This window comes from Sus scrofa, unplaced genomic scaffold (genome assembly GCF_000003025.6).
Source record: "Sus scrofa isolate TJ Tabasco breed Duroc unplaced genomic scaffold, Sscrofa11.1 Contig2136, whole genome shotgun sequence".
Classification (NCBI taxonomy): domain Eukaryota; kingdom Metazoa; phylum Chordata; class Mammalia; order Artiodactyla; family Suidae; genus Sus; species Sus scrofa.
Window position 1 is genome coordinate 1,699 of NW_018085029.1, and position 14,409 is coordinate 16,107.

At 39.1% G+C, this 14,409-nt stretch overlaps 1 protein-coding gene across 1 annotated transcript; it reads left to right on the top strand.

Annotated features, from left to right (window-relative positions):
* The first annotated feature begins 1,191 nt into the window (after nt 1–1,191).
* LOC110258478 (putative gustatory receptor clone PTE01) lies at nt 1,192–1,851 on the top strand. Its single transcript, XM_021081742.1, has 2 exons — nt 1,192–1,655; nt 1,743–1,851. The coding sequence occupies exons 1-2, from the start codon at nt 1,192–1,194 to the stop codon at nt 1,849–1,851; spliced, it is 573 nt and encodes a 190-aa protein (XP_020937401.1).
* Nucleotides 1,852–14,409: the final 12,558 nt, after the last annotated feature.

The following is a 14,409-nucleotide window of genomic DNA, read 5'->3' on the forward strand; positions in this document are numbered from 1 at the left end:
CCCTTTTTCTTCAACACCCCTCTACAGCATTTATTACATGTAGACTTTCTGAATATGGATATTCTGACAGTGTGAGTGATACTTCCTTGTGGTTTTGCTTTATATTTTCACATGCTCTTTGCCATCGTCTAGGTCTCTTTGAAAATGTCTTTAGGGCTTCTAAACCTTCTTTTTGATTGGGTTGTTCATCTTTTCATGCTTTAATTAGAATACAGATGAACACACCCATACCTTTTATAGAGTGTTTATAAATATTCTAAATGAAGAGATATCAATCACTCTGTTTGAATATAGGATTTTTTTTTATAATTTTCCACTGTACAGCAAGGGGGTCAGGTTATGCCTTACATTAATAACCATTACAATTACAGTTTCCCCCACCATTTCTTCTGTTGCAACATGAGTATCTAGACATAGTTCTCATGCTATTCAGCGGGATCTCCTTGTAAATCTATTCTAGTTGTGTCTGAATAAGCCCAAGCTCGCGATCCCTCCCACTCCCCTCCCCCTCCCATCAGGCATGGACTTGGAGAAGAGACTTGTGGTTGAATATAGGATTTTTAACTGCTTCTTAATGTTTAATAATTATAGTCATTTTATGTTAAAGCATGAAGGGTATTACTTGCACTCCTCTTTCTTTCTAAAGAAGTAGATGTTTTTACTAATGATCATAGATTTATTATTTCTAATTTTCTTGCTCCTCTGTTAATCTTCAGTCGAGTGTTTCAAAAGTAAATGTGTACACGAAGAAGTGAATAACAAACAACAAATGAGGAAAGAATTTCCAAGAAGATAGGATTCGAAATACTGGGAAATATTCTGCAAGTCATGACTCCAAGTGTCAATACTTTTTTGTGATTTGTTGAGTTCAAATATGGCAATCGTGGCTGCATGCCCACTTGCTTGCTTCCTTCTTCAACCCTCTTTTCTTGTTCCAAAGGTGTCCACACACATGGAACCACAAATCTAACAAGTGTCTCAGACTTCTTCCTCCTGGGCTTCCTCAGAGGATCCAGACATGCAGCCCTTCCTCCTTGGGCTGTTCCTGTCCATGTACCTGGTCCCCATGCTGGGGAACCTGCTCATCATCCTGGCTGTCACCTCTGACTCCCACCTCCACACCCCAATGTACTTCTTCCTCTCCATCCTGTCCTTGGCTGACATGGGCTTCATCTCCACCACTGTCCCAGGATGATTGTGAACATCCAGACTCACAGCAGAGTCATCTCCTATGTGGGCTGCCTGACGCAGATGTCTTTTTTCATCCTTTTTGGACATATGGTAGGTACTCTTCTGACTGTGATGGCCTATGACAGGTTTGTGGCCATCTGTCCACCCACTGCACTACCCAGGCATCATGAGCCCACGCCTCTGTTGCTTCTTAGTTTGGTGTCTGTTTTTGTTAGTCTTTTGGACTCTCAGCTGCACAATTTGCTTGTCCTACAAGTTGCCTGCTTTAAGGATGTGGAAATTTCAAACTTCTTCTGTCACCCTTCTCAACTCCTCAAACTTGCCTGTTTTGATACTTTCACCAACACCATTATTGTGTATTTTGTTGGCACCATCTCTGGTTTTTCTCCCTATCTCAGGGATCTTTTTCTCTTAACTATAAAATTGTTTCATCAGTTTTTGAGAGTCTCACTATCAGCTGGGAAGTAATAAAGCCTTTTCCACCCTGTGGCTCCATCTGTCAGTTGTTTGCTTATTTTTATGGAACAGCTATTGTGGTTACCTTGGATCAGCATTGTCGCCATCTCCCAAGAAGGACTGTGGAAACCTCAGTGGATGTACACCGTGGTCACCCCCCATACTGAACCCCATTCACTACAGCCTGAGGAACAGGGGACATAAAGAGGCCCTATGGAGGATCCCTTCACAGAACAGCTTAATACCAGCTTGTGGGAAATCTTTTTTGAAATATAGATTGAAAAATGAGCCAAAAACTAAACTTGCAGACCAATTGAATACTGCTTCTTTGTCACACTGTTGTTTCGAGTCCTCTCTATGTTTCAAAGTGGATATTAATTTTTTTGACTCATTTTTAGTTGGATTGTGGGAATGATCTGGGATCCATTGTACATCATAATGAATGCATAGAGGTTCCCCTCAAATACCATGGTATCCAGAAGAAATGTACAACTCTCTTTCATCATACTGAATGTTTTCACCTTTTTCCATTATTACTGTTTCTTTTCCACAAACTTTTGCATCTGTCAAATCTGTTTATTCAAGTAATGTCTGAGCATGCAGTACACTGGTCCCTCAAGTATGGATTTTACGGGAATCCCCTGAGTGTTTTATACATACTGAGGACTTGGCTCATTACCAGAGATCCTGATTTTAGTTGGACTGGTGGTATCTAGGTAGGGTTTTTTAAAAGCACTTGGAAAGGTTAGTTGTATTGTCTCAAGAGATCAAGCTCGAAAGGATAAGTTACAAAAGAGCTTATTACGACTCCAGGCAATTCCTCAAAATACATTGTCCTTCAATATCATAAGATCTTTCATTTGTGCTGGTCATTAAGGTACTGTCTCTCTGCCCCAAATCACCCTTCCTATTCTTATCTTGTGATACCAGTGTGGTTCTTTTGAAATCACTGCTCTATCTCCATATGGCTTCTTCTTATTACGACTTTAATATGCTTAGTAAGTTTCATTACCCCAATCAAGAGTTAAGTTCACTACTCCTTTTCTACCCTAAGACCCTTGGTATTTATTGGCTTCATATCTGTTAACCACACAGTCCATTTTTCTGACTGTCCTCTTGTAGCTATTTAACCAATTCTCCTACGCTCAGTTCATTTAACTCGAATAAATAGCTTGTCCTTTTCTGATAGACCTGAATGATCAACCGATAACATGGGGGAGAAATCTATGCCATGAGTCGTGTGCAGTTGAAAATGTTGACAGATGAGATTAAAAAATAGAAATGTCTTTAAATACATACTGTTGATAAAGGTTGTAGAACAGATTAAGTCTTGTATATTTCCAGTTGATATGTAGCTCTAAAAGTGTCTGAAGATTATTAAGTTACAAAATTTGTCATAAATAAATTAAACTTGTCTTCCTTTACTTTACCATAAGCAGTAAAGGGCCTTGTGGCAGCAAAGGTGAGCTCTTTTTCTTTCCACTGGTAAAGCCTGGTTAGGACTTCACTGTCCCAACCTTCCCTATATTCTGTCATAATAAATCAGTCTTTGGGCTTCATTTTGTTTCCTTCCAAAATGATAATCCCATCTTTCCTTAGCAACATCACAATAGTTTCCTCTTAATTTTTTTATTAGAATTGATTTACAATGTTCTGTCTATTTCTGCTATACAGGGAACTACATATCTAATCGATTTGATGGACCCATGATGGAGGATAATGTGAGACAAGAATGTATAAATATATATAATATATATTGTGTGTGTGGTGTATATATATATATATATACTATATGTGTGTGTGTGTGTGTATATATATAATGTATAACTGTGTCACAATTGCTATAGTATATATATATAATATACATTATAGTAATATTCATTCTCTGAAGATCTATCAACAACTAATTTAGTTGACTCTGCTTTTTAAGTGTAAGGAAAGTCACCTACCAACTACATCAATTACAAAACTTTGATTTGAAGAAAGGAATGAAACTTGAACAGATGATGAAGCCATAGAATTTAGTGGGGAACTATCACCCAGTACAAATTACTACATTACTCTATTGCTATCTACTTATGCAAATTTAAGTGATAGCCAAAGAACCTGGTAAGTGAGAAATTCTGTTTGCCTTTTAATGTCAAATTGTACACTCCCTCAGAGGTAGCATTTGTTCTTTGTTTAGATTTAAATGTAAAGGGTGATAATGATGGGCTTAACATTAAGCATGGGAAAGACTGAAAGTTTCACATAGCATGAGGTGTGGTGTGACAATATTTGATTAGAATAAGAAACATAGATAATTGAAAGAGATGCGGGATATGGAATACTCCACACCCTAATTGGGCACAAAAATTTGATGTTTTGGCAATGCACAACTTTGGGGGCCAACACCCTCCAGCATGCAGAATTTCCCAGGCCATGGATCAAACACAAGCCACAGCCAGCTACCCAAGCTGCTGACAGTGACAATGCCAGGTCCTTAACCCTCTGTGCCACAAGGGAACTCCTCAAAATGGTTTTTCTGGACCTCAGAATCCTCAAGCAGTAAATTAAGTGCAATAGTGCTTATCTTCCAAGGCCATACAACAATTTATATACTGTATGTCACGGGACCAGTCCAATGGTAGTTTCCCACCAAATGGTTCATCCTACTATAACATTAAGGAAGTTAATTTAAATATGCATTTAAGTAATTCATAAGTAACCCAAAGTTATGAAGCTGTGTCATATGATATAGAACATATTTCTATTTAAGTTCCACATCTGTAGAGTTAAGTGTAATAAGAGCACTTAACTGAGAGGCTGGTTGAGAAGAAATACAATGAAATGTACTAATCAGAACACTATGCATTCAGGTATGTAGCAGTCAATCATAAGGGGCAACTTGTTATAATTAATTATATTAACAGGCCATTGTATAGTTTTAATACCACGGGCTTCACAGGCTGAAATTTGACTTGAGGCATTAGCTCCTACAACTATTAGCTGAAGTGTACTGGAGGTATTTTCATAATTCCCAGGGCCTTTAAACGCTTCAGTTTTAATGATATTTAGCTGAAAAGCATTCTGGGATTAAACAGACAATATTCCTATGTATGAATAAATAAACACAGATATCATTATCTCATGTATCCTAGCTTGATGTATTCACTTTTTCAACTTTATGAAATGTAACTGGATATAATTGTAAGGTTAAGATGTACAGTGTCTTGATTGTGTGCTATTTTTTATATATTACAAGGTGATTACCACCATAGAGTTAACTCACACTTTCATCATGGTCACACATGAATTTAAAAGATATCTTTTTTTGTGTTGAGGCATTGAAGACCTACTCTCTTAGCAACTTTGAAAGTGTATAATACAGTATTGTTAACTATAGACACAGGCTGTATATTAAATGTCCAGAATTTATTCATCTTCTACTGAAGTTGCACCCTTGACCACATCTCCCCTTTCCCCCACCCGCAGTCCCTAGTAACCACATTCTACTGTCTATTCTAGAGTTGTTTATTTGTTACATTGATATCTATGGTATTTGTCTTTCTGTTACTGATAAACCAGCGTAGGATTGCTGGGTACTGGTAGTTTTAGTTGATTTTTTGGACCTCCATACTTCCTCCATGCGTTGTACCGCTTCTTCCCTTTCTGCAGCTTATTCTCGTTTGGTTCTACTCTGTGCTGAATTTCTTTGGCACTTTCCGAGTTTTTTTCTGGAGCTTCTGTTGTTGACTTTGGTGGGAATACAGTGGCTTGGGTCATTCCTACTCTACTATCTCAGTAATGTCATTGTCCTCATGCCAGTTAATGACAATTAATCTCAAAATTCTCCTCCAGGGACCTCTGCATCAGGAGGACCACATTAGTAGAATGTGGAGTGTTGCAAGGGATCATTCCCCTACCTCACTTTATTAACTGGAAAAAAATTAACAGGCCATAGCACAATACTTAAATCTCTGTGAATACAAACTGATCTAAAGAAAGTAAATTCTGGAACAGGATGCGCTCTTCCCAATGAGAAAATCAGGATTCCCCTAGGATTTTGCTGTATTGAGGGACAGAAAGGCTTGTGGCTGTCAATGGTGCGACCTTGGTGGTGGAAGAAAAATTACGTTGGCTTTTCAAACTGCCTATCCTGAAAACACATGGTGACGTCTGCAGAAATACCAAATCAGAGCCAATTTCTACCCATATGCCCAGTTCTTCTCACAGGGAAACTTGGCTGAGACAGTTGTGGTGTAATGAGTTTAGGACATGTTGAGAAGCAGAGAGCTATTCCAGTGTCCTGTGGTGCTTAGAGACCAATGTCCTGAAAAAGATGAGGCTACATGTAGGCAGGCTCTAATGTGCTCCAATAACCTCCCGCTCCTCTATTCATGTACGGTGGAAACTCATGTTTGAGTGTTGTCATGGGACTAGAGGTTCGGTTTGTTTTTATTTTTTTTAGGATTTTAAAGGATCCCTTTGTATTTTTTTTATTTTTTTTAATTTTCACACTGTACAGCAAGGGATCAGTTATCCTTACATGTATACATTACAATTACTTTTTCCCCACCCTTTGCTCTGTTGCAACATGAGTATCTAGACATAGTTCTCATGCTACTTACAGGATTTCCTTGTAAATATATTCTAAGTTGTGTCTGATAAGCCCAAGCTCCCGATCCCTCCCACTCCCTCCCTCTCCCAACAGGCAGCCACAAGTCTGTTTTCCAAGTCCATGATTTCTTTCTGAGGAGATGTTTCATTTGTGCTGGATATTAGATTCCAGTTATAAGTGATATCATATGGTATTTGTCTTTGTCTTTCTGGCTCATTTCACTCAGGATGAGATTCTCTAGTTCCATCCATGTTGCTGCAAATGGCATGATGTCATCCTTTTCTATGGCTGAGTAGTATTCCATTGTGTATATATACCACTTCTTCCGAATCCAATCTCTGTCCATGGACATTTGAGTTGTTTCCATGTCCTGGCTATTGTGAATAGTGCTGCATGAACATGCCGGTGCATGTGTCTCTTTTAGTAGAGTTTTTCCGATAGATGCAGAGTGGGGCGGGTTATATGGAATTCTATGTATAGATTTCTAAGGTATCTCCAAACTGTTTCCATAGTGGCTGTACCAGTTTACATTCCCCAAAGTGAGGAGGGTTCCTTTTCTCCACAGCCCTCTCCACTTGTTATTTGTGGCCTTATGAATGATGGCATTCTGACTGGTGTGAGGTGGTATTCATGGTATTTTGATTTGCATGTTCTCTTAAATCAATGATGTTGAGCATTTTTCATGTGTTTGTTGGCCATCTGTATATCTTCTTGAATGTCTATTCAGGTCTTTGCCCATTTTCATTGATTGATTGTTTTTTTTGCTGTTGAGTTGTATAAGTTGTTTATATATTGCTAGAGATTAAGCCCTTGTCCGTTGCAGTCATGAAACTATTTTTCTCCTTCTGAAAGTTGTCTTTTGTTGTCTTTTGGGGGTTTCCTTTGCTGTGGCAAAAGCTTTTCGTTTGAATGAGGTCCCATGGGTTATTTGGCTCTAATTCTATTGGCTTGGTAGACTGACCTGAAGAAAATATGCATGATGTTGATGTCCGAGAGTGTTTTGCCTAGGTTTTCGTCTAGGAGTTGATGGTGTGCTGCGTCATATATTTAAGCTCTTTCAGCCATTTTGGAGTTTATTTTTGTGCTGGTGTGAGGGTGTGTTCTAGTTTCATTGCTGTGCATGCATGCCTGTCCAGGTTTCCTAGCAATGCTTGCCAAATAGCTTACTTTTTCCCATTTTATGTTCTTGCCTCACTTGTCAAGGATGAATTGACCATAAGGGGGTCAGGGTTTAATGTCCGGGTTCTCTATTCTGCTCCAATGGTCTGTTGTCCATTAGATACCATACCACACTGTTGTTGATGACTGTGGCTTTGTAGTATTTCTTGAAGTCTGGAGAGTTATGCCTCCTGCTTGGTTTTTGTTTCTCAGGATTGCTTTGGTGATTTGGGTCTTTGTTCTTCCATATAAATGTTTGGATTGTTGTTCTAATTCTGTGAAAAATGTCCTGGATAATTGGATAGGGATTGCATTGAATCTGTCCAATTGCTTTGGGTAGTATGGCCATTTTTACAATATTGATTTTTCCAATCCAGGAGCATGGACTATTTTCCATTCTTCATCTTCTTGATTTCTTTGATTAAAGTTTTATAGTTCTCAGCATATGGTCCTTTACCTCCTTGGTCAGGTGTATTCCGAGGTATTATGATTTTGTGAGGTGCAATTTTAAAAGGTATCAATATTTGTATTCCTTTTCTAATATTTCATTGCTGGTATACAGAATGCAACTGAACTTCTGAATGTGAATCTTCTATCCGCTACTTTGCTGATTTATTAATCAGTTCAGAGTTTTGGGGTTAGTCCTTAGGGGTTTTCTAGGTATAGTATCATGTCATCTGCATACAGTGACAGTTTGACTCTCTTTCTCCTATATGGATGCCTTTTTATTTCTTTTGTTTGTAAATTTCTGTGGCTAGGACTTTCAAAACTCTGTGAAGAGCAGTGGTGAGCGTGGGGCATCCCTGTCTTGTTCCAGATTTGAGTGAGAAGGCTTTCAGTTTTTCCCCATTGAGGATTATATTTGCTGTGGGTTTATCATAAATTGGCTTTGATTAATATTCAGGATGTTCCTTCTTAGATCCCACATTTGCTGGAAGGTCTTGATCATGAAGGATGTTGGACCTTTGTCCAATGCTTTTCTGTGTCAATTGAGATGTCATATGATTTTTTGACTTTTCTTTTGTTCATGTGGTGTATGATGTGATTGATTTGTGTATGTTGAATCATCCTTGTGAACCTGGGATGAAGCCAACCTGGTCATGGTATATAATTTTTTTGGTATGTTGTTGGATTCGGATTGGCTTAAGATTTTTGTTGAGAATTTTTGCATCTATATTCATCAATGATAATTGGGCGATAGTTTTCTTTTTTGGTGGTATCTCTGTCTGGTTTTGGAATGAGGGTGATGGTGGCATCATAGAATGTCTTTGGAGTATTCTTCTTCTCTTAACCTTTTGAAAGGGTTTCAGGAGGATGGGCCCAATTCCTCTTAATTATTGATAGAATTCACCTGTGAAGCCATTGGTCCAGGACTATTATTTGTAGGGAGTGATTTATGACCTCTTCAATTTCATTTCTAGTGATCGGTTGTTCAGTTAATCTGTCTTTTGATCAGCTTGGCAAGCTGTAGACTCTAGAAAATTGTCCATTTCCTCCAGATTGTCGAACTGTTGCCGTATATTTTAACTGGAGCACGAGGTTCAAAAATGGCAATAAATAATCGTCTATCAATTATCACCTTAAATGTCAATGGACTGAATGCCCCAATCAAAAGACACAGAATAGCTGAGTGGATAAAAAGGCAAAAAACCTTCAGTAGCTGCCTAACAGAAACTCACCTTAGGAGCAAAGGATACATATAGATTGAAAGGAAGGGTGGGGAAAAGTATTTTCCATGCCAATGAAATGACAGAAAGCAGGAGTCGCAACGCTCATATCAGACAAAATAACGTTTAAAACAAAAGAACATAAAGAAAGACAAAGAAGGACACTACTTAATGATTAAGGGATCCATCCAAGGAAGGAATGTTATTACCATCAACATATAGGCCCCAAATATAGGAGCACCCAGACCATACATCAAATATTAACAGACATAAAGGGAGATATTGAGAGAATACAATCATAGTAGGAGACCTAAATACCCCCCACATCAATGGCAGATCCTCTAGACAGAAGACCAATAAAGCAACAGAGATCCCTAAGGAAACAATAGAAAAGGTAGTCTCATTGATATCTCAGGACACTAAGTCCAAAAAAGCAGAATACACATTCTTCTCAAATGCTCATGGACCATTCTCAGGAAGCGACACATATTGGGACACAAGCGAATCTCAATAAATTTAGGAGCATAGAAATTATCTCAAGTATCTCTCTGACCAGCCATGAAATTAGAAATCAACCATGGGAAAAGGAAAGAGAAAAACCTACCACATGGAGACTAAACACATGCTACTAAAAACCATGGGTCAATTGAGAAATCAGAAAGGATTAAAACTACCTGAAACAAATGATAATGAAGACACAACCTCTCAAAATCCATGGGATGCTGTGAAAGCAGTGCTCGAGGGAATTTATAGCATACAGGCCTTTCTCAAAAAGAAGAAAGATGCCAAAGTTGACAACTTAACCCTCCACCTAAATGAATAAAGAGAACAAAAAGTCCTAAAGTCAAGCAGAAGGAAGGAAATTATAAGATCAAAGAAGAAATCAATAAATAGAGACTCAAAAACAATAGAGAAAATTAATAAACCAACAGCTGGTTCTTTGAAAAGGTAAACAAATGGACAACCCCTTGGCAGAACTCCACTAAAAAGAGGAGGAAAAAAAACACCAAAACTTAGGAAGGAAAGAGAAGATCAAACAGATACGCAGATACCAAAAAAAAAGAAGAAAAAAAAACAAATACCAACAATTGAGAATCTAGTGAAAAGGGAAACTATCGGACAACTACAAAATAACTGACCGACGGGGCTAGAGGATATTGACTTATTTCAAGATCTCTGTCGGCAAAATCCATTAACTACATGGGCTAACATTTCGTTTTGAGAGGACTGCAGCTCTAGCTGACACCTTGATTGGCATCTGTTAGATACTCTGGTTTCTTTAAGAGAAGTAGCAAGTGTATAAAAGTCCATAGTTTTCTAATATACAACATCCATCAATTAAAGAGAAAAATTACAACTTGAGCCATCATTTAAATGAGCAAAAATCCCTAAAAAGGGGACTAGAACATTCCTCTTAGGACATAAACCTAACTGAGAAAAGAGAAGTAACTTCAGAGCTCGTTATACAATTATCCTTAATTTATTGGATTGACACAATGGATTTGCAGATGTCAAAGTCAAAAAGTCATACATCAAATTTTTAAAAAGAGGCTGCACGTTAAGTTAGGATGCTTGAAGTTGGAATGCAATTCATCTGTACATTGAAAGAGTACAGGTGAGCATTCTCTTGAGGAGAGGAAAGCTCCAGAATGCTCAAAAACATTTTGTTTTCTTCTTTGTTAATATTAGGAGGTCCTCAGAGACTGGGATAACATGGACCAACTTTGTTAATGAGGAGCTCTGTGCATTGAGTTTTTAAGGCAATGTAGGAGTAAGTAATAATTAGCCAGTGTCTCCAGCCTTTCAGGGTACCATTCTCAGGCAGGTTTTATATGTATCTCCTCCTCCCAGAGTCATTATCTGCATAAGAGGATTCATGCCTATGTATGTCTTCCTCAGTTTGAGGCAGAGCCTTTGCCCTCATTATTCATCAGGCAGAAGAGGGCAGTGGATCCAAAATCTTAGGTCATGATGCAGCAAAGATACAACATGGACCAGTGAGTACCCAGGGAGGTGGTGGATGGGGAGGGACTGTTGGGAGTTGTTTCCTCATCAAGACAAGAAGAGTGGGTGGGGTAGTTGGTGGGAGGACACTGATATGCTAATTTTAGCTCAGTATATGATGAAATCTCTATGTTCTGTTTTTCTCCTGGAGATTTCAGAACTCGCATTCAGAATTCTTCTCTCCTGCATCACCCATTCTAGCATCCATAAGCATCATCCACAAGAGAGAAGGCAGTATATCTCTTTGAACCATCCTCTAAGCACTCCAAGATCATCTTGGAGGAGTTCCCACTGTGGCACGTGGGTTAAGAATCCATCTTCAGCGGCTCACTTCACTCTGGAGGCAAAGATTCAATCCTGGACTGGCTCAGAGGGTTAAATGCAGCTGTGGACCATATTCAGTCCCTTGACCAGGAATTCACATATACCACAGGTGGCCATAAAAACTATGATGTTACATGTCATCATTATGATCATGTTGGTGATTAAGAGGGTAGCCATAATATCACAAGCTTCATCAAGGTTTCTGTGACAGGCTCTTAGCTATGTGCTATTGTAGCCTTCAAATTTCCATTTGCACAATTACCAACAAGATAGGGGTACAAAAATTATTGGTTCCTTTTACACTTGAGCAGAGTATTCTCATTTAAATTGGTCTTGGGGTAGAAGGAGAGAAGCCAGGTTTGGATCTGAGTAGCGAGACTATCCACAGGGTACAGGACAGTGTCTTTCTGTACCGTTAGTTTCATGTGGACCCTTGAAATGTGGCTAGTCCAAACTGGTATGTTTTGCAGGCTTTATATATGTGCATAAATCAGGTTTTATATAACTATTTCACTGTACTACATAGATGTCATGGATTATTTCTCCTATAATCACAGTGATCTAGTTCTTTGTTGTAACAAAGGCATGGGCAATGGTATCAGCAGCAGTGTTTAAAGATTTTGGTCTTTTATGATGCAGATGACAGAAAATACACAATACTGTTTTTTTTCTTCTCTTCTTTTCTCTCCCACCTCCTCTCTCTTTCCCTTCTCCCTCTATCACAATCCTCTGCCTTCCACCATCATGAGCAACCACATAAGGTACCTATATCTCACAGGGTATCTTCTTTCCCCTGAGCACCCATGTTGGCCACTGCATGCTTGAAACACATAGCCATCAGGGTAAGAGTCTTTCCCTGCCCTAGTGTCAGCCATAGCTTTATTTGAAGATGTACAGACAGGTCTGGACTGAGACCAATACCCGGGCCACATTAAGGGAAGACACAATCCCAAACTCTTGTCTCAAATCACCAAATAATTAGTGAAACTCCTATGCTAGATTAGCTACACCTCTAAGAGAGGATTGGAAGGGCTCAATGTATGCAGCTCAGTGCAGCACAGTCTGAAGGACAGCTTGCCAGGAGGCAGTTGCCAATGTGTGTGTTTGCCATCAGGCAAAAGCGAGTGAGCAAGCTGCAGCATGAGCAGAAAGACCTCTGATGGTGGTGGTCATTGTCCCAGTGCCTCACTTGTTATACTGGACACTCTGCAGAAATAGCACAGACCCATGCCAGATTTGGCTTGGATGGTGTGATGGACAATGCCACACATACAAGAGGTGTAATAGGTTTTACTCCTCAGCTGAAGATCTTCTTGTCTGGGAGTGCAGGGAAGGTCCTCTAAGTGAGTTTGCAATGGCTGAAGAGTTCAAGAAAAGTGGCCTGTTTGAGGGTTAAAAAATTTTTTTTAATTGTGGCAAGAGTGTAATTTCTGAGTGAGAGTTCCTGCCTGTGTGCTCAAGGTGGCTTGGTTTGAATTTTCCAGCGTCACCAAAGGAAGGGGACCTGGAACTTATAAACTTGCCCACAATTTGAGGCGGAGGGGAGAGAGAAATGTATAGCTTAATGCTACTGTATAGATTGTCTAGGGAACTATATCCAATCTCTTGGGATAGAACAGATGGAAGATAATATGAGAAAAAGAATGTATATTATATGTATGACTGGGTCATTTTGATGTACTGCAGAAATTAACCCAACATTATAAATCAATCATACTTTAATTTTAAAAAATTAAAAATGGCAACTGCCCCAAACACCAAAACAGCAACAGCGGCAACAATGGCAAAAAAGACACACAAAAAAATATGGCTTAAAATCTGCCAGCAGGAGTTCCCGTCGTGGCGCAGTGGTTGACGAATCCGACTAGGAACCATGAGGTTGCGGGTTCGATCCCTGCCCTTGCTCAGTGGGTTGACGATCCGGCGTTGCCGTGAGCTGTGGTGTGGGTTGCAGATGCGGCTCGAGTCCCGCGTTGCTGTGGCTCTGGTGTAGGCCGGTGGCTGCAGCTCCAATTCAACCCTAGCCTGGGAACCTCCATATGCCGCGGGAGCGGCCCAAGAAATAGCAACAATAACAACAATAACAAAAAACAACAACAACAACAAAAAAAAATCTGCCAGCAACCAAATATCACACACAGAAAATAGACCCACATGCTTTATTGCATAGTTCTTACGGTTTTATAAATGGTTCAAATCAAGGAAGTTAATTATACCTCATTTGGATAAAATACAGTATATATGACTGTCTATTACTGTCCTTCAATTAGGATTTTTTTTTCTTCAAAGGAAAGGTTATTTCTTATTCCTCTGGTTTCCTTGAAAGGATTGGAACTGGTATTTCAGTGTTCTTATGGTGTTGTTTTAGGTTTTAAAGTTTTATTGAAGTATAGTTGATCTACGAAGTTGTAATAATTTCTGACATACAACAAAGTGATTCAGCTATACATGTACACACATCTGTTCTCTTTCAAATTCTTTTCCCACATTGGTAATCACAGAATATTTGGTTGAATTCTCTGTCCCTGTTGGCCATTCATTGCTTATGGAGGGTTTTTTGGTCTCTAAATATTCTTACTCCTCCTCTAAGTTCTTTAGCTTATTTTTTTCAATATGATACATATACTAACAGATGAATGGGAAAAAACCTGGGAAAAAGAATTTCATAGAAGGGTGTGTTTGTTATGACAAAGAAATATTGCTAAAGGGCTGTGGTCCTAATTGAATATTTTATTATGAACTGCTTGGCTCTGAAGCAGAGACACACTGATGGGTACATGTATACTTGTTTCCTTTTATATCAACTCTCATCTATTTTTCAGAAAGTGCCTCTGCTCCATAAAACCAGAATTTCACCGGTGTCTTAGAATTCCTCCTCCTGGGGCTCTCAGAGGATCCAGAACTGCAGCTTCTAACTTTCCTCCTGTTCCTGTCCATGTACCTGGTCACCGTGCTGGGAATCTACTGATCATCCTGACCATCAGCTCTGACTCCCACCTCCACACCCCC

Coding starts and splice junctions, on each gene's coding strand:
- LOC110258478 (XM_021081742.1), top strand. CDS start 1,192: ATGATTGTGAACATCCAGACTCACAGCAGAGTCATCTCCTATGTGGGC. Junction 1,656..1,742: donor GTCTCACTATCAGCTGGGAA/GTAATAAAGCCT, acceptor ACCTTGGATCAG/CATTGTCGCCATCTCCCAAG.